The sequence below is a fragment of the Neocloeon triangulifer genome, unplaced genomic scaffold, assembly GCF_031216515.1.
Source record: "Neocloeon triangulifer isolate White Clay Creek 2 clone unplaced genomic scaffold, ASM3121651v1 ptg000008l, whole genome shotgun sequence".
Lineage (NCBI taxonomy): Eukaryota > Metazoa > Arthropoda > Insecta > Ephemeroptera > Baetidae > Neocloeon > Neocloeon triangulifer.
Genome location: NW_026775550.1, coordinates 1,253,339 through 1,277,032, shown reverse-complemented (window position 1 = coordinate 1,277,032; position 23,694 = coordinate 1,253,339). Strand labels below are relative to the sequence as shown.

General features: G+C 35.3%; 1 protein-coding gene across 1 annotated transcript; it reads right to left on the bottom strand.

The window, feature by feature from the left end:
- Window positions 1-718: 718 nt before the first annotated feature.
- LOC132194833 (cadherin-23) lies at window positions 719-23,403 on the bottom strand. Its single transcript, XM_059616383.1, has 30 exons — window positions 23,263-23,403; window positions 10,659-10,867; window positions 9,744-9,895; window positions 9,304-9,684; window positions 9,120-9,249; window positions 8,899-9,071; window positions 8,455-8,652; window positions 8,254-8,392; window positions 8,064-8,191; window positions 7,885-8,012; window positions 7,708-7,833; window positions 7,467-7,615; window positions 7,094-7,413; window positions 6,021-6,609; window positions 5,401-5,723; window positions 4,922-5,089; window positions 4,713-4,870; window positions 4,479-4,660; window positions 4,148-4,371; window positions 3,900-4,088; window positions 3,379-3,511; window positions 3,158-3,318; window positions 2,855-3,100; window positions 2,621-2,806; window positions 2,429-2,565; window positions 2,169-2,367; window positions 1,603-1,795; window positions 1,387-1,540; window positions 1,180-1,323; window positions 719-1,056 (listed from the first exon to the last, which is right to left on the bottom strand). Exons 2-30 carry the CDS (start codon window positions 10,795-10,797, stop codon window positions 906-908), a joined length of 5,700 nt encoding a protein of 1,899 aa, XP_059472366.1. The 5' UTR covers window positions 10,798-10,867; window positions 23,263-23,403; the 3' UTR covers window positions 719-905.
- Window positions 23,404-23,694: the final 291 nt, after the last annotated feature.

Here is a 23,694-nt window from a genome sequence, read left to right as displayed (position 1 = left end):
CACCCCGTGACGTATGAATGTGCAACACTCGCTGTTGAGTGCAAAAAAAAAGAGAAAAATAATACTACATACACAGCGAGCGCTTCAGTTTAGAGTGATCTCGCCGATCTCGGATCTCATTGCAAAGAGGGGCATAATAGCGAGGGAGGGGAAGGGGATGATAGTCAAGGAGAGACGAAAACAAAACTTATTTTCTTACGTTCTTTTGTTGCTGTTACATGCATTTCCTCTTTTTATTATATACAGAGTTTTTATCGTTTTTAACTTCTCAAAACCGCGGATAATTATGAGCAGCAAGACAACGACTGTCCTGCTGCTTTTCTACCCTACTGGAGAATTTATTCAACTGGCTGAATCAAGACAAAGCCTTAGCCTGGAACTTGGACCAAAATTTGTCACCCAAAATTTAAAGGTAGGTGTTTGTTTTCATTTTGCCGTTCCTAAACAAAACATGTTTTTGCTTGAAACAAGAACAGAATTTAAATTTGAAAATATAATTTTGCGTTAAATTGACTTTCAATTTTCAGGCATAAAAATCTCATGCCCATAAGATCAGACAGAGGATTTTAAAGTTTTATTAAATACCTTTTTAAGAGATTGTTATTGATTTTTTCGTTTTTTATAGAATGGTTGTATTTTTACTTACTACGTTTTTAATTTAATATTGATATATATTTTTATGGTAAGTTAAAAAATAAATTAACACGCTTTATTACTTTCATAAATATATTTATTTCTAATATTTACACAAAGAAATTAATCAAAATTATCGATCTAAATACAAAATTTACAAATTATCAGAACACAAGCACGCGTTTAAAAATCTTTTAAAAATTCGATGTACTCTTAAAAAATCTTACTGATCTATTTATACAATTAAATTGCACAGTTATTGAGATAATTATTCACAATTCCGTCGTCTCAAGTTTTCTTCCGAAAGGACTTGAGAGCTTCTCAAAATGCGTGTACAGATTCTGATGGAAGGTTCCTCTGTTAAGTTCATTATTTTCTTTGACCTCGCTGGATGACTCCTGCGTCACCACAATATTGCTCATCCTTAAATAAGAAAAATTTTTAATTTTCATTCTTATTTTATAATTTAACAAATTAAAAACTGATTTCAATTTAAATATTTAACAGATCGGAATATTTGGAGTTATTTTAATTGATTTAAATTACCTTCGTTCGGTGCCAAAAAAGATGGTCTGTTTATTGTTTGAGCGGCTGACGGGTGGTGTCGAGTTGGTGTCATCGTGACTCTCCCCACACGTTTCCTCCGAGGTTATTGCATTGTCGTCCAGCGAGTCCTGCTCCGAGGCTTGCCTGTGCAAAAAATAATCATATTATAAATAACACAATTTTCTAAATTCCTAATTTTTTTATTACTCTGTGGAGCCGTGCTCGACCTCCTCGTCGGATTTGTACCATTCGTTTTCGTAGGCTTGCATCCAAATGGGGTTGGAACCCTCGGTGCTGTGCATGTTTGTGTTCGGCACTCTTCCGGCTCTGCCTGAGAGTCGAACGGTTGGGGTCGCACCAACTGTTAAACGCGTTAAAGAAAGTTAAAATTAAATTTTTTTTCTAATTAAAGTTTATTTTTACCAAAAGCATTTACGGTGGCGGCTTTGATTTGCCTCAAGTATCTGGTCCGTTGCACCAAACACAGGGACAAAGTCAAAACCAAGAGGATGCTTAGAAAAACGGTGGCAAAGAAAAAGTAAAAGAGCAACATGTTCTCAGGCTCGGCCCTCAAAGCTTGAGCTTCTGCAGGTTGCGTGTCCAGCACGTTAAACTCCTGAATAAAAAATTAAACAACAGTTATAATATTAATTAATTAAAATAAAATTTTACTTATTAATAATAAACTTATTTAGTACTTGTCTTGCAATTTTATACAATTTATTTAAACAATATAAAATATTTTAAAATAGTTTTTATATTAAATCTATTTTTTCTAAATTTTTCAGAAAAATGTAATAATGTTTTTAAAAATTTATTTTTATATTTAATAGAATTGATATTAAAAATATTAAATTTATTCACAACTCCAGCTGCGCTCTTGTTAAATTAATAAAAATACAAATCATGATTGTTGAATTGCAACTTATATTTTTTTATCATTGTAATAATTATGAAAAATATCTCTCCACAAGCTTATTTTTATTTACCTTGAAAAGTGCATCAAGCTTTTCAATGTTGAGATCGACCCTTCTCAGCGCTTCGGCCACGTCCATTATCGAGTTGTTCCTTTTGTCCACCAAGTGGAGGTAGAGATCCGTTCTGGTTTTGTCCACCGTTCCATCACTATTCACGTGCACCTTGTAATCGTCCGCGTTCACAATTGCCCCCGTGACGTTTCCAAGAACACTGATTGTGAGATTGAAACAAAAAATTTAATGCTCGACTCCAATTTAAATTAAAAATTTACTCTCTGAATTTATCGATTTTCTCTCGGACTTCTCCAGGGTGTTGCCTCAACACAAATCGCACCCTCTGGTCCTCCCTGAGCAAATAAACCAGGGCAATGGCCTTGTCCTGAAGGCCATCCGTATCATTTGCAATCACCTTTTTAAAAAAAAAAATTGAATTTAAAAAAATTAATTAATATTTAAAATACTACCATGAATTCAAAATAGCCCTTCATTCCTCTCTGTGGGTCAAAGTTGAGGATGACCCCTCCGGTTTCGCGGTCAACCATAAACGGTGACCTTTTGACATGTTCCAGACCCTCGCTCAGGGTCATTTTGACATTTCCACTGAGGTAGTAACTGACGTTTCCGTGCTCAGGGGCGTCCAAATCGATCGCCTTTAATTAAAACAGTTAAATTTTTATTTAAAATTAATTTTAATTTACTTTGACGCGCATGAATTCCGTTCCGTAGTCAGTCTCCGTGGTGAAGCCGCCGGTGAAAATGTGTTTGACAAATTTGGGTGCGTTGTCGTTGATGTCTTTCACGTTGACGGAAACGCGAAGCAGCGAATTGTTGGAATTATTAGAATCTCCCGTCTGTGAAATCGCGGGCGTTTCGTGACAGTTTTCGGTCGCTCTGACAAGGAGCTCGTGCTTGGCCTGTTCCTCCCTGTCAAGCTCCTTAACAGCCTAAATCGTATCAAATAAATTATTTTAGTTTTTATTTTAATTATTTGAATTTTTTACTGTAAGTTCGTGAGTGTACGCATCGAGGTGGAATTTTTCAGCCGCGTCGCCTCCCACGATAAAGTAGCAAACAGGTGGCGGAGGACCATCGAGCAGATCGATTTCGTCCCTGTCTATCGTGTCAGGCAACTTGACGTGTTCCTCTCCAGGAAGTGCGTGTTCTAATATAATTGCAGGGGTTAGAAAAATGCAAATATTATATATATTTCTCTCCGAAATACCGGTAAAATTAACAAGGACTTTGTCCTTCACGAATTGGGGCTCAAAATCATTAACGTCTCGCACGTATATCATCAAGTCCAAGTCGGATGATAAAGGTGTTGGAATTCCCAGGTCGTAAGCCTCGACACGAATCTATATTTGGCGAATTATTAATTAATGGAATTTTTGATATTATTTATAGATCCAAAACGGATTCTTTATTAATTGTGAAAATAACCATAAAAAATTAGCTCCCCCTAAGAGCTTAAACAGGGTTGGCCTTTTCCTTCTAAACGCAATTTTACTAAACTTAAAAGAATAGTCATTAAAAATTTCTGAAGTAGCATTGCTGCTTGTTTTAAGCAAATCCAGTTATTAAGCTATTTTTAAAAGGCTCAAATTTTATTCATGATGGTAAAAGTCAAGGCTTAAGGAGTGTGAATTTTTAATGCTTTTAGACGTCGTCTTACTTTCAGAATTTAAAATAATTTTTTTACCAGTCTGCGACTTTAATTATTAATTTCAATATAATTTTAATTACTTCATAAATTTTCTGCCTCTCTCGATCCAAAAGCTCCTTCAGCTCAATTAGCCCTGTAACGTGGTCGATGTCAAAGGTTCGCCAATGGCCTAGTGGGTCTTGCTTGATTCGATATCGAACAGCCCCGTTGGCTCCAATATCGTCGTCAATGGCGTGGACTTCAATCACCGGAGTGCCGATTGTGGCGTTCTTAATTTTTATGGGTAAAAAATTAGTTCAATCGCAGAGAAATGGAAAAGGATTCTTACTTCGGGAACGATGACCGTGTAATTATGCGGGGGTGAAAGAAAGCGGGGCGCGTTGTCGTTAAAGTCAGTGACGCAAATCCTAACTTCCGTCGTGGCCTCGTTTGGCGGCATTCCCAGATCCTGGGCTTTTACAGAGAGGGTGTAGTTTCCATAGAGGGCCTTGAGAGTTCTGCCAGCGGTTATTTTCGCACTCGAAAAGTCCAAATTTTCAATCTCAAACAAGCCTAAATAGAAAAAATGTCACTAATTTATTAATTCCTATTCAATTATGATAAAAAGTTTATTTTTTAATAAGAAAATTGTTAATTATTAAACTTATTTCCGTTGGTACCTTGTTCATTTCCACCAACAATAGAGAAGACCATCCTTCCATTTGGAGTTAACGGATCGTCTTTATCGTGCGCCTTCACCACGGTAATTAATTCGCCAATGGGGTGAAACTCGGTGATGCTGGCGCACCCATCAAATATCTCAAATACGGGCGCCTCGTCATTGACATCCACAATATTCACCCTTAAATTTATATTTTAATTTCAATTTTATTAAAGTTTCTAATATAACTAACCCAATTTGCTTGAATGCGTTTCGACTCTCTCCGGATTGGTAGCCGAATTGATAATTATCCCAGGCTTCAATAATCAAGGTGTAAAAACTCCTCTCTTCTCTGTTCAGCACCTCGGAAATGTTCAAAACACCCGTGTCCGGATTTATTCGAAATTTTCCCTAGTAATTAAAATAATATGTAAGATTATTTGGAAAATTTTCTATTTTTACCCCTGAGGAAATTCGATCCAGCAAGTAAGTAATTTTTCCAAAATCGCCTGCATCCGCATCTCTAGCTTCCAGTCGGGCGATTTCTGTCCCCAAAGGTGCGTCTTCCCTCACAGTAATGTTCACAATATCGCCGACAAAAAACGGATTGTTGTCATTTTCATCCAAAATCTATACACAAAAATACTCACAGTATATAATATTTATAAAAATTCATTTAAAAAAATTTAGACACGTTGCGGGAAAGTTAAAAGCAATAAAATGAAAATTGTAAATATAATTACAAATCAATTACGAATCACTCTAAAACTTCAATAAATTTTTTAATTTTTTTCAATTCATTATTTCTTATTTTAAATTTTCCTTAAATTAAAACAACTTAATTGTAGACATGAAATTTTGGACTTATACAGAAATTACGCAAGCCCGCCGTGACCGCAAGTCGTGCAGGTTGCATATTTTTAATTCGAGCAGGCGCTCACCTGAATGTAGCACTCGGCAAAGCTGAACCGCGGCGGCACTCCATTGTCCGTCGCTCTGATGGTCACGTTGATCCAGGACTGCAACTCGCGGTCGATTTTGCTGCCGACGTGAACCTCGCCCGTTTCTGAATCGAGGGAGATCAGGTCGGTGTGTGGACCTTCGATGGAGTAGCGGATGGTGCGGTTTTTGTCGGCGTCGTCAGCCGTCACATGCATGATGACGACGCCTATCTTGCTGTTTTCGGTGATGGAACGTTGGTAGTGAGGCAGCCGGAACTTTGGGTTGTTGTCGTTCTCGTCATCGACCAAAATGGTCAAGTAGGCTGTGCAATAATAATTAAAAGACATAAATTTTATAGAAATAAAAATAAAATCATAAATGAAATAATTATAAATTAATTAAAATTGAAATTAAATAAATTTCTTAAACACATTAGAGCACTATTTTTCTTCATTAAAAGTTATTAAAAAGCAAGAGATTAACATAAAAATTTATTAATAAAATGTTTAATTAAATTTTCAATTTTTATAAAAAAAGGATTTTCTCTAACTTTATTTTTAAACTAGATATGTATAATTAATTATAATAATTTAATAGATTTTGTCTCTCAATAACTCACCTGTGGCGATTTGCGGTTCTTTCGTCGCAGCCAAGTCCTCAACCCTCAGGGCCAATCTGATCAAGTCGACCTTTTCCCTGTCCAGCCCTCTGGCCACCTTGATAATTCCGTCGGATGGGCTGACTTCAAACACGGCTGTGTAATTGTAGTCGGATTGCTTGACCCTGATGCCCTCCTCATTCCGCGCCTCGCTCTTCGCAGGGTCGATGTAGTACCTGAGCACAGGTCTCGCGTCCAGGTCGACCGCCCTGATGCGGTAAATAATCTCGCCGACCGGCACGTTTTCCCTCACGGCGATCGTTCCGGGGTCAATGAACTGCGGCGCCTTGTTGTTCACGTCCTCGATTTGCACCTCCACAATGACCTCTGCCGACTTTTGCTCCTTGCCGAGGCCACCGTCGATGGCCAGGACTTTGAGCACGTAAAGGTCGGTCTTGGGGTCCGTCTTGTCCGGATCCAGGCTTGCCCCCGGCGCCACTGAAATGGCACCGGTGTCGGAATCGATGATGAATTTGTCTCCGGCGCCTGACATCAAACGATAGGCAACGAGATTATTAGGCGAAGATCCGTCCAAGTCGTAAGCATGCACCTTAAAGAATTACAAAACAAATTTAGATTCCAAGAAAAGTGTACGAAAATTCATTCATTACAGTTCAATTATAATTTAATTGTATTTTATTCAAATAACTTTGACATAAAATTAAGTCCTGAAATTGATATATTTTTTTAATAAATAACATTTAAGTCACTTTGTTTTTCAATTGAGAAATTAATAATTTAATTATTTCTATATAATTTGAAATTAATTACCATAAGAATCAATTAATATTTATTTAGTACAAATATTAAATTTAGTGTTAAATTAAAATATAAATATATAATATTTAAAAAAAATTTATTAATTGTAAATTTTTATAATATAATTTTAATAAATTAATTACAATTTTAACTTTGAGAAAAAGTTAATCAGGATTTCTTTGACAATTTCGATTCATCGTTTCTAATTTAGTAAAAAGTAATAATATTTACTTTTGATTTAATTATCAATTAATTTTTTCTCTTGTCTGAAATACCTGAACGACAGGGCTTCCTCCTTCAAGGTCTTCAGGTATGCTGGCCGTGTAGTGCATTTTCTCAAATCTCGGCGCGTGATCGTTTGCGTCTTGCACGTACACAATGAGTGAAACTTCAGAAAATAGAGATTTCGGTTCTCCTCTGTCCTGCGCCCTGATGACCAAGTTCATCGCCCTGACGCCGTTCTGACTCGAGCCAGGAAGTTTTTCAAAGTCAATCAAACTCGAAGGTCGCACCCTGCCAGTAACCGCGTCGATTGTGAAATTTCGCAGAGCATTTCCAGCCACAATACTGTAGTAAATTTCAGTGTTTGCCGTCCCTATATATTTAATCATTTTGTAATTGTTTAATTTTTCAAATTAAAGTCCATACCGTTGAGATCTTCGTCGTAAGCCTCGATAAAGAGTGGTGGATTAAAATCATCACTGTTTTCCACGATTTTCGCCTCGTATTTGTCCTGCGCGAAGACGGGCGCGTTGTCATTGACATCCAAAATGTTCAAAGTGAGCTGCACCGTGTTTCTGAACCACGAAAGCAGTCAAATTAATTTCGCACTTGAATGTGAAAAGGAACGACGCGTGACGCGGAAGACGCGCGTGCGTTTTCTAATTACCTGTTTCCTCTGCCGAGATCGTCACGTGCCTCGACAGTCAGGTAGTGTCTTGAGATCAATTCACGGTCAAAGGAGATGTCGTTAGACTTGATGGTAATCACGCCGGTAATGGCATCCAAGTGTAGACTGAAAGTGAATTTTTACAACTCTAAAATAATTGCCTCTGAAATTAATTACATTTCTGCGGACGTTCCTCCGACGCTCGTGTACCTGATGCCCTGCGTGCCGAAATTGCCTGAATCTTCATCCATGGCTTGCACCCAGGCAACAGTGGTTCCCATTTTAGAGTTTTCGGGAACAGAAACCTAATGAAATTTGTTTGAAAATCAATTAATTAACATTTAAATATCACAAACCTCATAAAACGGCTCGGTAAATTCTGGAAAATTGTCGTTCACGTCTCTGATGAAGACGGTGACAGGCACTGAACTATATTTGGGGTTATTTGGCACAGTTTCTTTGGCAACAATCGTGAAATTCATGGCTGAAAAAATTAGTTAACAGTTTTTTTTCAGATCTCTCTTAATTAAAAACGACGATAATTACATTTCACTTGCTCATAATCAAGCATGGCTGGGTTTTTAACCCTAATTAAAAAGGACGCTTCGTTGATCCCTTCTCGCGGTGTCACTTCGAAGACACCCTTATCGCCGTTCAAAAATAACTGGAAAGTTCCATTATTTCCCTATAAAAAAAGATAATACAATGGTTTAAATCGTGTAAAAAAATTGATGATTTTTGCTCTACTTGGTCATGGTCGAACACTTCAGGCTTGGTGTTGCCCAGAAAGGTGAGAGGCGAGTTTGCCTGGGCACCTTCATTCACCTCGCAGACGTACGCGGCGCTCCTGAAGCGTGGCGCCTCATCATTAACGTCCATGACCATGATGGTAACCTCCGTTTTGGCAGTCGGCGCCGAAGACAAGGCGCGAGACTCTTCTTTGGCCTGCCAAAAGCAAAAGTTTCCGATTCAAGCGCTTTCTTTCATAATTTTTTCCAAACAAAATTCACAGCAAAAAGTCGGTCGAGAGTACAAGCGTGAAAATGTGTTCTTTTTTATCAGACAAAGAATAAAGAAGGGAATGACTTGGCGAATTTATCTCCAAAGCCGTTGCTCTGCTATTTCCTTCTGATCAAATAAAATACTCCACGCTTGGGTGATTCTTCAATAAAGATTCTGTAAAATTCGTACCGTTATCTCCAAGATGTAGGCGCCGTTGCTATTTTTCGGGTCCTCCCTGTCCAAGGGCCGCAGATTGTACACAATCCCCGTGTTTGAGTCGATTCCGAAAATCCCCGCTCCGCCTCTGGTTATGGCGTAAGTGATCTTGTTATTGACTCCACGATCTCCATCAATGGCTTTAACTGAAATAAATTTAAATAAATATCTTGAATTTTTTGAAATAAACGAACCTTTCAAAACGGGTGAGTTGATTCGCGTGTCTTCGCTAACTCTGGTAACTGGGGGCACGGACACAAATTCCGGAGGCTGGTCCTCGACGTCCTGCACTCTAATAAGCAGAGCAGCCGTGCCAGTATTTACCTTGAAATTTTCAAAATTAATTTTAATTGTAAATTGAATCAATTTGATCCGTACTCGTTCATTATTGGACCGGTCCGTGGCCAAAACTTTGATTTGGTACAAAAACTTTCTCTCGTAGTCGAGCTGACCGACCAGCTTGACCACTCCGCGCCCGTTGATGGTGGACACGGAGAACATGCCCTCCTCGCCGTCCAGTTCGCCGAGCGAGTAAACCACCTGTCCGTACGGCCCTTCGTCCAGGTCCGTGGCCTCCAGTTCTGCAAGGACGCGGGGCGGACTGTCCTCTCGGACGGAGATGGACGCTTGGTACGGCTTGAAAATGGGCGCGTTGTCGTTCACGTCCTCCACAATGATGAGCAGACTCTGCGTGATGAAATTTCCCTCGCCGAGACGACCGTCCGTCAATGTCAGGACAAGGGCGTATTCGTCCTTCAACTTTGGAGAAGGAATTTTTGTAAATATAAAATAAAATTTCAAAGGTTGTAAATTCAAACCTCTCGATCTAGCTCTTTTCGCAAGTAGATGTGGGCTTCGTAGTCGTTAATTCGGACGATTCGTAAAATTTCTTGACCAGCCTGTTCTCGCACGCCGAACGTCAAAGTGTCACCATCAGGATCGAAACCTCGGAGGCGGTAAATGAGGCTTCCTGGTATTGCAAAATAAAAATGTTTTTTCTTTTTTGCTCTTATTTTCATGTTAAAAAGTTTCATTTTCTTTTAATTGGTGATTTGCAGTCGAAATTTGAAATATTTCCAGACTTTCAGACAAATATAGTTTCAAGCAAGTATTTTGCATTTTATTAAAATAAAATTTAATAAAATTTAGATTTCATATTACATTATCATTATTTTACATTATTATTATTGCTATTTCTTTATTATATTTATTATATTGTTAATATGTTCTAAAGATTAAAATACCTCTAATTTATTAGAAGGCATGCAATGCATTTTAAAACAATTTGCTCATGAAGTTTGAAATAATGTTTGTATTAAATATTGAAGCGCAGAATTAATAAACTATGGGAGATATCTAAAGACATTTTCGAGAGGGCACATCAATATTCCAGCAATAATTTGAATTTTTTTTATTTAAATAATATAATAATTAATATAAATTAAATTTTCAAACCACTCTGAAAATTGAAAATCAAACAGAAGCTTTTTGCTCATAAAAATTGTTTATGCCGCTCATATTTTGAAATAAAATTGCATAATTGCAAAGACTTATTTCCAGAATGCACTTTAGAGCGAATTGAAAAATCAAAAAGACTTAATCACCAGTCAATCAAAATAATATTTAGATTCAGATCGAATGCCTAAAATTTCAGGGAAACTTAAATAAATAATAATAATTTTAATAGTTATAATTGAAATCAATTGAAATGTAAAATGAAAGTGTTTGCAAACCTGCTGGCGTGCCCTCTTTAAGACGAAGTACGATTTCAGTCTGGCCATCGATCATGAACCTGGGCGGGCGGTTGTTGTGAAGGGCCGAGGCGGAACCCAGCAGAGTCAGCAGCAACGCCCGCCACCAAAGTGCCTTCATCTTCGGACTATCCGAGCCACCTGTCGAACGACATCACTCGCTGCATGCTGGGTTTTTTCTCGTCCGAATGCTGCAGACAAAAACAAAGATAGAAAATAGAGATGCTAGCGAAAGTTATCGGCACTCGCTGCTCTCTGACACTGATTGACGCGGGATAGGAAAAAGCTGCAGTGGTGTGTTGTTGCGACATGGCAGGTGGAAGGAGCAGAGAAAATCTGTTGCGGTCTACATTTTTCCCGATGCATAGTCAAGTGCAAATAATGCGATAAATAAAGCACGAGCAATTGATTTTGCATGCCGACGGCATTTATTTGTGGTTAAGTAAATGATGTGAGATAATAAAAAAAAAAAGAAGAAGAAAAAACTACAATAAATTCAGCTGTTAGACCAAATTAAAGGTTTCCTATAATTAATTTCATATTTTCACAAATTCATAAAGTTATTTTTAATCTCATCAGATAAATTATTTTCATTCTTATCCATTCAATGATGAAAAGTGATTAAAAATTAGCAGAAATAAATCCTTTTTATGCAATTTTTCAAGCAAATTTAACTAACATGGGTAATTTTTATTTTCTAAAATGGTATTTTATATTAACGCTATTTAATAGTTTTTCCTAAAAATTAGTTCAGGTCGGTCTGGCAGTTCTACTTAAAACCACAGGGAATTTCCATATTATTTGAATTCGTCTTTTTAGTCTGCTGTGCTAACTGTTCTCTGCTTGATTGAGCCGTTCAATTAGTGAAGCGTCTTCTTATTATTGTTCGTCCAGCGTGTAAAGCCACATCAGTGACTTGGGTTTATTTCCCGGTGTGAGGCAAGCGACGCAACCGCCGTACTTTCGACACTGTGGTCTTCGCTCCTCCGCGACCTGTCATTCTGGTGTGGTAGACCAGAAACCCTTCGTTACTTCGGTGCTCCCGGAGCCTCGAAACGACCTCACGTCTTATATTTGAATGTACTCGATCCAACACACACCACTTCATTGTCAGTCTCTTTGATATGCTGCGTCTCCAATTTCACATCGGCAAAAGTTTGGCTTCAACTTTGGGCCAGATATGAAGTCTCCCCCCTCAATAATTGCTTTTAATCCTTAATTTTTGTTTCCTTTGGAATTTTTTCATTAATTTTGTTATATTTATATTTTATTTTATCTCAATGCAGATTCAAAACAGCCAACATTTTCCATCAAGTTAACAAACATTAATACATCAAAATTCAAAGTAATACGGAATAATTTGTAATTAAATTTTTTAATTTAGGAAAATTTTTGCACCAAAAATGAAAGTTGGCCTAAACAAATTAAAATTACCCTTTTAGAGTCAACCAAGGCTCACTGTGTCAGATAAAACTTTTATCTCAAAAGTTTTGACAAAATCTTTGTTAATGGGGGTGCCTTTTTCTACAACAATTGAACGTTTCCCTCCGATAAAATAAATTAAATAAATAAGACCATAAAAATGGCGCTTCTTTAAATTAAATTTTTCCAAGCGTTGTAAAGAATAAATAATTGTGAAATTTGCATAGGCTCAGTATATATTTTTGATTGTTGAAATTCATTTTAAAATTTTATTTAATTACCATTTCCAAAATTTAAAGAAACGAGCTGTTTTTTTTCATGTTATTTATTAAATTATTAATTATCTTTATTTTTTTCTTTCTGAAATTCTCAAAATTTTCACAATCCACGCAAATCTATATCGGCACGGATCTCATAGCGCACTTTTGCTTGCGTTGATTCTGAAAGATTTTCGCTTTTATTTTCCATGAACGTGCTTCTCTCACGACCGAAAGAAAGTCGTTTATGCCACAGATGTATGTATCAGGTTGTTGGAGCGCCACAAATCCTTAATCACCAACTCATGCGTCTTAATTTTTTGAGCCGCGCGAAACAAATAATGCTGGAGTGTAAAAATAGCGCGTGCACGCATTTGCTGCGATTTTGAGTTGGACTGTTTAGAGTTTAGAGCGAGCGAAGGTGAAACAGACCGAAAATATATACAAACAGCGGCACCGTTAATGACCAGCGCTAAGCCATTATGCACAGCAGATTAACTTTTGGCAGGGTCAGGCGAGAGCACAAAGGCGAGCCCCGTGAATGCAGAATTCGCCCAAAGTGCGAGCAGCGGTGAGTTTTTTGTCTCTAAAAAAGCGAAAAATCGCGGGCCACGGAGGATCCGCCACACCTCAGCCTGATTCACTGGCCGGTCGATCACTTATTGCATTATTTGCGCCTGGGAAAAATCAGTGAATTTCAGCGAAAATAATAAGATACTTTATGAGCTCAAGTAGGTGAATAGCTGAAAAATCTGTGATTATTTTCAAGTAAATTTTTTTGTTTTTGGTTTCATTCTTTTTTTAGGGAAAATTTTTGATTAGAATATTTTCCTGTGAGATTTTGTATTTGTAATTAAAATAAATGTGAAAAATCTCATAATTTGGGTTTTTATTAACTCGATTTTTGGTACGATTTTGGGTGATTCTAAAACCTCAATTTTTAACTTCATAAGTATTAGGACTCGGTCAGTGCAATACAATTAATTTTTATATCAAATGGTTGAAAATGTGATCACCAATTTTTCCTAAACCTATAGCATTATTTGTATATTGTATATGTTTATTGCTAGAAGAAGAACTGCGAGATGATTTTTTTTATACTCTTAATACGCTTGATTGCGTCTTTGTAAAAATCACACGGGAGGAGTTAATAACGTTGGGATGCAGTCAAGCTGCGATTCACAGAGGAAGAATGCATGTGGATCGGATTTGTGTCCGTGTCTGTTTGCATGTGTCTGATTATATTCCTCGCAGAAAAGCACAAAGAGAGTTGAAGTGGGCGAAATGGGATTTTTGCCGAGTTTGATAGACATGGGAGAATTGGATTGAATGGATACAATGAAATTGCCTGTTTCTTCAATGGAAACTTGATATAGCATCCAAGTCTAATTGTATCCATTTTATTCACCATCCTATTTTGATTTGGAGATATTAAAAAAAAATATATGTATACTTTTAATAATAATGGGAACAAAAGTAAGTTAATAAAAATGAGGATTATAAACAAACAGTTTGACTTTCCAGCAAATACGATTTGTGCAAACCGCTTTATCCAAAATTTCAAAATTTTCAAAATCGGCTAATAAGAGACAAAATTAATTAATTAACAGTTTTAATTTAAATTATAATTTTCATGAGTTTTTCCAGTTTTAAATTTTGTTGTTTGATTAATGGGTTTCCATTTTGGAAAAAGTTACCCTTTCTCAAGAAAAAAAAAAACAACCTAAAAAAGGGGATGGAAAAAGAAGTCAAAATTGAAATTAAAAAGACTTAATTTTTCAGCAAAAATATTAATTAAAAATTAAAATAAACTTAGCCCTTGTTATTTTTGTTTCTGTTCGTTATTATTATTTTAATGTTTTTTTTTTTTTTTAAATAATTTTTTCATCTTGGATTTTTAGTCACAACAGCACCTTCTGTCACATTTCACACCTGTTGCAGTCGAATCACTTCTCCTCGGCTGTGAGAAATATTGTGGTTTTTCTGCATGAAAAAAGCCTGCTACACCGGCCTTCAGGAAAATCTCACGTTTTGAATACGCAGGAGTAATTTTTCAAAATTTATTCCCAAATAAAAACACGAGTAGTCTCATCAACATTTTACACGCTGCTGCCGAATTCGTGAATCACAGACCGTGCGCCAAATAACCGCCCAGAGGCCCGAAATAAACGTCAGGATGAAGTTGTTTTGGTTGGTGTAGGATTTATTACATTATCATGCCATGCTTTTTGGCAAGAGAGAGGGGCTGAAATGTTGCAGCCAGGCCGGACATGGCGGGCCGGAAGTTTCCACCTCACTGAGTATAGCGGGGACCGGCAGAGTGAACGAGGTAAAAAAACAATTAAAAAAGTTTTTTATTGTTTCCTCACTCTGGGCTGGTGTGTGCTGCAGGGTGTGGACTTTCTGGTGCACAAAAGGTTCAAGCCGACGCGTGGCTGTGACACCTATAGTACTTAACTTATGAATGGCACCAAGCAGGCACCAAGATGACAAAGTTATCTAACTGTGAATTTATGTAAAAAATTATTGTACTTAAACAATTATATTTCCTTTAAAAAGTATTTTTTTTTTTAGAAACGATAAATATGTCAAAAAGTTTCCATTATAAAAATGTATATAAGTGCAAAATATTTTAAATTTAAGAACTTATTTAAAATTAAAAAAAAATCACCCTTCTTCTAATTTTAATCTATATTGCGCAAGTATTTTTATGATTAAAATCTAACCAATTCTAACATTCATTAAAAAAAAATAATTACATTTATATAAAACAATCAAACTATCAAGAATATGTAATAATTTTCAGTGAAATAAATAAAATTTCCTACTGAAAAAATGAAATCCACCTCAAGTGTTACCATTCAAATAAAATTTCCTGCTAATTCTGTTTATTTTTATTCCCTTTATGAGTCTCTGTAATTTTTATTTGATTGTGAGAGTTGAATTAATCTGACGTGAAAATCGTGCGTTGAATTCTCTCTGCTTTCGGTTTCCATCTTGGACCTTCTTGCCTGCTCAATTTCGCCTCTCAAGGAGAAATCAATAATTAAATTTTCGATCGAAATCCTTTCCCACGCACCGAGATTAATTGGCACCTAACTTCGAGCGCTTTCGTCGGGACAATATCGAGGTCTCGTGGCGTAAATTTGTAGGTCGTAATCATGCAACGTGCAATACACGTTCAAACAAGAGATGCTCCCACGACAGCGACATTTCTTCTCACGCTACAAATATAGCTAAACGACGAGAGAAGATGTGGAGTAGAGCACACGACAAAATACACACAAGTTTATATTAAAGTTATGAATCGAGGCGCGCGTATCACTTTTTGCGCGACATCCTTTTGTGTGTTGATATCAAATTAGTCTAGAGCACGGTCTTTGTTTTTCTAGAGCCAAGCACAAAGAAATAACGAACGAATGAATGCGGTGAGCGAGGAGAATTCTTTCTGACCGAAATGTCCAACGATTTGCAGGTGATCGATTGGAATGCGAAGTAAATTGGCAGGCCAAGCAGATCATAAATTGGTTTAAAAGGGATTATCAACAATCGCCATCATTTTATGGGATCCAAATTAAATCATAAAATTCATATAAACAATTTAAATAATTAGCAACTATGAATGTGTCATCTATTTTAATATCTTATAATCTTCTTTTGCCCTACTTTATTTATAAAATTTTGAAAGGAAAAATCAAACAATAAATATCTGCTAATGAAAGGAACAGATAAAAAGTAATTCAATTTAATACAGAAAAACCACAAATTTTTAAGCACAACAAAATAAAATTCATAATAAATCTTTAAAACATTATAATGGTGATAAATATAAAATAATTAAAGTATGTAAAAACTTTGAAATATATTTATTTTACACAATAAAGAAGTTAATGTATATTAGATTAGAAAACCACAAAAAATTCTATTAAAAAATTTACACGATGAACATTTTAAAATAATTTTGATTTCTAGAGCCTTTTTCTGTTTTGATTATTATTATTTTTCATTTTTTCATTGAAGAGCTCAAAGTAAATTTCTTTCAGCGGTTTCTATTATTTAAGCATGTTGTGTGTTCAATTAATCAAGTATACGTATATGGCGAAAAAATTGTTGAAAATTCATCACTTTTTCCATGAATAAAAAGTTCATTTTTTTATGTACTTTGTACATTTTTGCGTCTTATTAACATTTAATTGCGGCACATCGTCAGTGTGAAAGTTATTGCGCATCTCTCGTCGTTTTATTTTCCATCCATTCTCTAGCTCGTTTTGCGGTTACACGAACCTCATCCGCGTTGCTTTAAACAAACACCCGCGAGAGAGCAATGCCTGGTGCAGGATGCTTTAATTTCATATAAATGAACGCGAGAGGCGATAAAATCTCAAAGCCGCTCCACTGTGACTTGCTGCTGTAATTATTTGTTTGGAAAGAGAAACAAGATGCGCCAGGTACCAACGATAGCGAAAGAAGAAAAATGGCCATTTATTGTGGACAATTACGTTGCCAACCACTGGAAACATGTTTCGCCATATTAATTTATGCAACAATAAGTAAAAACAGATTCTCACTTTCTTCAATTTCTTTGTAAACAACTGTCTTTTGCCAATTACTTTTTAAATTAAAATTGAACGGCAAGACAATACCATATTATTTAACCGTAATTAAGTAATTATGACAAAAAATCTAGTCTAATGAAATTTGTATTTTTTTTTTATTCGCCTATAAATTGTATTTGAGCAAAAATGCATTGAGAACCCAAATTTCAATGCCTCTAAATAGTTTTAAAATTAATTCAGAAATTAAAATAAATGCTTAATTTTATTTAGAAGGTTAAAATGAAGACACAGAAAAAGTCAAGAATGATTATGAAAAAGAATTATTTTTACCATTTCTACCGAAAATTACATATTATGTCGTTTTTAATCTCACATCAAACAGAATTTAATCAGAATGACACAAATTGCCAGGATCAATTGTCAAACTTTGAAGCATAAAAATTACATTTTTTGTATGTCTCAAAAATTTAGATTCAAACCAATCCTGTGCTTGGGACAATTGATGATTTTAATTAGATTCTCTCGTAACTAACTGTTCGCGTATGGCAACTGCCGGTGCAAAAATTGCTAAACTATGCATTGTGTGTTGTTTTTCCATTGTATCAATTCCCATCCGCATAATTGAATCTTCTCACCAATCATTTGGTATTTACATGTTGTGTGGGAGACGAGCGACCTGCAATAGTCGGCGCTCGTTGCATAACGCGAAGAATTAAATGAAGATGAATTTATCCGCACCGACAATCAGGCAAACTTGACCCGCTAGCGCCGCAAACCGCACAACACAGGCGAAACAAAAAACGGATAGAAAGTTCAACCACCGTCTGCATCATCATTTGCATTTAATTAAATATATAGATAGGGGTCATCCTTGCTCCGGCTTTGTTCAGTGCAATCGTGACGTCACACGCAAAGAGCATCCAGTGTGAAGGTCGCAAATTTAGAAATTGCGGGTTTTGTCCGTTGTTCTTTTTTAATTATTTCTGTGTGTCAGACCGGTCAGAGGGAGACTCACTTTTCTATAACAATAAGGTGTTGAGAAATAATGAAGAAGGTCACAAAGATTTGCCAATTTAAATGTTTGCAGTTGCACGTTTAAAAAAAAAAGTATTTAACTATATATTTTGTTAACTCATATAGAGAAATTTGGAGGAAAACATTTTGCACAGAAAATTAAAAACATACTTAATTTCTTATTATTTACAATTTTTTATAAAATTCTTTGATTTAATTTGTATTTTTACTTTTTTTTAATCCTCACAAAACTTTCACCTTTCACTCCAAATTTTTAAAATTTGTCAATAAAATTAAAATAATTCTGATTCAACTGTGATATTTAATGTGATTTCTGTAGAGATTATTTTAAATTTCTGAACAATATTAAGTTTTTTATGTAGAATTTGTTTTGCAATTTTTGCTCTGCGGAATTCTCAAATAAATGATGACAAAAATTCTGAATAATTTCACTGAAAATTCTTTACATTAATATTTTATAAAGAAAATAATCAACTTTTCTAGTTCTTCAAGAGTTTCAGAATGAAAAGAAATTTATTACAAAATTTGATTCGATTTATTTTATCTCTAGATTTTTGCCCTCATTTTTAGCTTAAATTTTGAGCCTCGATACACTTCTTTATTGAGTTCATTGTTTACTTGTCTTTCAATGAGCTTCAGTGTTTTTCTTCTTAATTTTGAAGATAAAAAGAGGAAATTTCGTTTTATTATGTTCTATGTATTCTCAAGGAATCAAATTGTCAGCTAAGAAAAGAGGAAATCACGTTTCCTCAGCGCACGAAACGCAGCCCCTCAAGTTTGCATGGTTGTATGGTATATTTTTTTTCATTCTATTTTTTTATTATGCCCTCTTGGAGGATCAAGTATCAGTTAAACGGGGGGCCCAGCAGAAAGTATGCGTGCGTGTCCAAACATTATTCTTACGAACTTCCTGTTCGCAGCAGGTGCAATGTGTGTTTAATTTGTCTACAGATTTGACAGGCCTTTTGTTTCACAATCACTCTGCGTTTAACCCGTGCCACAATCAAATCCGAAAATTACCTTCCTTTCTTAGGAGGAAATCAAGCCGTTTATCGACCTCTTGTGGCATCACGTGCCACCCACGTATACAAATCCTTGGTATTCCGACACAAAACCGCGACGATTGTATTTAAAAAGTATATAAAGATCAAGAGAAGTGTTTAATTGCTTTCATGCAATAATCAAGGCAACGAAAGTGTAATTGCTGGAGTCGACGCGGAATTTCACGGTCCCCCTGTTTTTTGCCGCGATCACGGATCATGACGCTTTTTAATTTTTCTTCTTCCGCCGCAAATTCTTTTATGTTATTTCTCGGCGCATTCACTTCTCTCACAGAAATCGAGACGGAAACTGAGAGAAGATGAGAGTAAAATAATTTTTACTGCTGTTAGGTGTTTTATTCCACGGAAAATGGTATGTCACGATTTGGGCGCACCAATCCGAGAATAATCGGTCACACATCTTTTGAGGTGGCTGCACCGGAAAATGCACCGAGATGAATTTCGTACAATACGGAGCTACAGTGTCACTTTTTGAAGAATATAATTTTGCTGGCTTTCATCTTTGTGTTGTAATTCTAATTGCTCTAGAAGATTCTAAAAGTTATAAAATGCACTAATAATTTAATCTCATTTTTACCCCTTCGATTTTAGTTTCAAAATCATGTTTATTAATGTATCATTTTATCAAAATATTCACTGCTGTATTGTTAAAAGATGGAAAATTTAAGGAAAAAAATAAATTATACTTAAGATCACCTGAATAATAAAGAGATTTCAAAATGCACATGAAGAGAAACTCAAATTTACCATGCATATTTTAATATCATAGAGATTATTAAGTCTAGATTTTTCAATTTACTTACTAAACTAAGATCACAAATTTTAAAATCCACAATTCTCCAATTTAAAAAAAATAATAATAATATTCACCACTAAAGCTATGCTCGAGGAGTAAAATTTTGTTTCACCTTTTTGGCTCTTTTCAATAAAATTCACCTATATTTAATTGATAATGGGGAAGAAATTCACCACATAGGGGACTTTTTCCGCCAAAAATCACCCTCGTCTCAAATCATCTTAAAATAAATTTGTGCAATATTTTTTTATTCAATGCAAATTAAAATGTAAAATTAAGGAGCAATTTCACTTTTTCCCCATCACTCGCAACTCCAATTTATGCGAAATTAAATTCTGCCGAACGCACTGCGCGGATATTACATTTTTTTTTATGAATTTAAATAAACGTGCACGTCGGAAAGAAGCGGAGCATGAACGCGCGAGTGAACATTCTGCCCCTTTTCCTTTTTCCTGCCGCCAAATAACGCGTGTTCGTATCACCGCATTATAATGAATACATTATTTGTGTGTGTATTCGTGACCAGTGGCAAAAAATGTAAAGCGGCCACACACTGCTGCTCTCGAATATATATGCAGTGGAAAAGTGCAGCTTTTTAGTTTAGTTACGGAGCGAGACTCCCACGCAGCGGGGGATGACTCACGCGGACACCTGCCCTTTTCCACCACAAACTTGCTCCCATGCTTTTTTGGCTGTTTTATCTTTTGCTCGTGGATTGTACAGAAAAAGAAAACGCTTTGACTCACAATGTTTTTCGAATTCTATTTCAGGAGGAACTATATTTAAATATCTCTATAGTTAAAACAATTAATTTGAAAGCATAAATTTCTCAGCATTTTTTGAGCCGGAATTTCCAAAATCAAAAGGAAATCAGTTCAGGACATTTCTTAGTGTACAAACTTTAAAATTCATTAAGAAAAAGAAATGAAATTAATTGTTTTCTTTTAATTTTCAAATTTCTCTAAATTCTATTTCATTAATTTTTGAAATCATTGCTTTTTGTAATTGTTGCGCACAATATTGTCTTTTTTTTGCATTATTGATTTTGAAAATATCTAATTTGTTGAAATTTAAATTAATTTTTGAGTAAAATTAAAAGGATTTAACAATTCTGTTGCCTTGAGCTGTAATTGCAGCATAAAATAACTTAATTAGTTAATTGGTCTCATATTTAAAAAAAAAATTGTTATTTATTAAGGTACTTTCAAATAATTAATGCCCCGTGAAAGATCTGCGATATGTTTCCGATAAAAATTTAGTTCACTTTTTTTACCTTTTGTGAAATTTATTTCAGGTAAAAGAGCACACACTACTCCAATCCAACCTGTCTCGTTTTTACATAAATAACGTGCAGTACTTTGTATGCTCATGAAGCGCGAATTGAATTTCACCGATTCAGCATCTTCAATTTCTTATTTCCTTTTTGAACTGCTGCAGTTGTAGGAGAAAGGAATATTGGCACTAAAAAAATAAGAGAAGGATTTATACGGAGCCTGCCAAAAATTCCTCACCTGGTTTCTTTTCTTCATTTCCTGGCAAGCACACAATTAATATTTTTGCACATTTTTTTTCACATTGATTCATTCAAGTTAATTTCCTGTCCTTGAGAGTATAAAAAGTAGTGCTCGCAATCAATTTCAAAACTTCCGTGACACTTATATTAAAAAAAGATGTGGCCGCTGATAAAATTTCTTCGGATGGTTGACCGCCTCTCGCACCCACCGGCCAACGCGGGACCGAAATTTTGTTGGAAACGCACATGGCATGATAAAGGGACTCTTTTTTTTTGGCATGCTGTTGAAAAAGCTCTATAGGGAGATGGAGCTTCCGTTCGGCCTACTACAAGTATTCATGTCAATTTGCTGATGGCGTGGCCAAAGTTTAGAATTGAAAAAATTCTCATCCTAGATTTTAAATAACTTCTTTAAATTGGTTGTCTTCATTTATGTTTTATTTGCTTTGGAAAAATTTTAATCCTCGCTAAAACGCTCAAGATTTTATTACATTTATGAGTGATGCATTTTCACATAATTATTGCTTGGCCTCTTGCTTTGTAAATTTGGGACGCCGGCAAAAACATTTTTCTCAAGGTGCACTCAACAACACAGCATCATAAAATTTGATGACTTGTCGTAAATTTTCTAGTTTTTCATAACACTTGTTAATTATTATTAATATATTTATCTTAAGATTGCAAATAATTTTTAATTTTTATTATTTTAATTTCAAAAATTCAAATTGTTCCATTTTTCTGCATCATAAATAAGTATAAAATGAAAACATAAAATAGAAAAATTAAATTTAAAAGGTCAGAGAAAAATAGGCGCACACCAGTGCATCCTTTTCAATGAAGGTCAATAAAAATTCGACAAATTAACAAATATTTAAGAAAATTGCTTTATTTATTTAATTATTAATTTAATTCTAATTTTTTTCTGTCCCTTCCTGTCCTGATAGATGGTTTTATCTAGCATATTCCGCATGTTTTATTTATTTATATTTGAAATCTTTCAACTTGAACTTGCGGGGGATTATCAGTTCAAGCTGTGGTTGACACGCGAGGCATGACAAAATTCTTCATCAGGCGCAGGTCTTCAAGGATCTCGAGATCCTTGCACTATCAAAGTGCACTCTTTTCAGCCAACACAATGCTTTGCTACATAATTATCTGAATTATCACGGTGCGCAAGGTTAAGAGCAGCAGACGAGAAAGAGGCTGCCGTGAAAAATTAAGATTCAATTTTGCATACTAGATAAAATAAATAATGCGTTTTGAAAGCCAACTTCACGACTCGCTGCCGACTTAAGTTTTTTATTACAAAAGAATTTTGCTACGCGTCCAGTAATTGAGCTGTTAGATGTAGATTTTTCTAACGGAGCTAACCTGTCAAAAAAATCAGTTTGTGTGTTTTGTATCGGATATAAATGCATACAATGAGATTTAGTGCCTAACTAGCATGAATTTTTACAGTTTGGCAAATTTGAAATTTATTGCACCATCGTCACATTCTAACGAGAGGCTCGCGTCTGAGCATTGGCAACGCGTGTCGTTTTATGGAGGTTATTTTTATGGCACTTACGTTTGTTTCCGTCTTAAAAAATTTCAGAATTAAGAAAGATATCTCTTTTCATATAATAATGTCAGGATTATTCTACCAAAATTATTTATTTTTTTTTCTAAAAATTCGTTGGAAGTTTGATTAAAATTAATAATACCTCCAAAAATCATTAAGTTCATTGAGCTGTTTATTTTGTTCAAAACTCTTATGTCCAAGAAAAAATGATTCTTTTATAAAATTTTGTATGGACAAATCAGAATTTTCTGTTTTTTTTCCGGGGACATAAAATTTTCAACAAAATTAAGATAATTATTATTCATTTTTAGAGAATCTAGACACCAATTCCAGTTTAAAATTTTAAGAAATTTAGAAATATGGAAATATTAATGAAATAAAATACCTTTTTTCGTGTAATCCTTGTCTACCAGACGTTTCCACTTCCTTCTTTATAGAGACCAAGGGTTAAGTGCATCAACCGCAAAGCACGTTGGTTTGCAGTCGTAGACGGAGCACCGAGAGCAGACACCCTACCATCACCGTGCGCTAGTGGCAACTGGCAAAGAGCGCGCAGTCCAGGTGCCGCGAGCCCCATTAGTGGGCACTCAAGCGTGCAATAAAATATAATGCTGCTCTTTGTAACGCGGTGTCTATGGCTTAAAGCGTCTGGCAAATTCATTGTTTTTGTAAAATATCTACTTTTGTTTTATCAAAACTATCATATTTTGAAAATTTTCAGCCGGAGAATAAATTATTTAAAAAAATTTCTCGTAATTATAATTAATCTTGCAACTGCTCACAACCTTGATGAAATTTGATTATTTTTTTAATACGT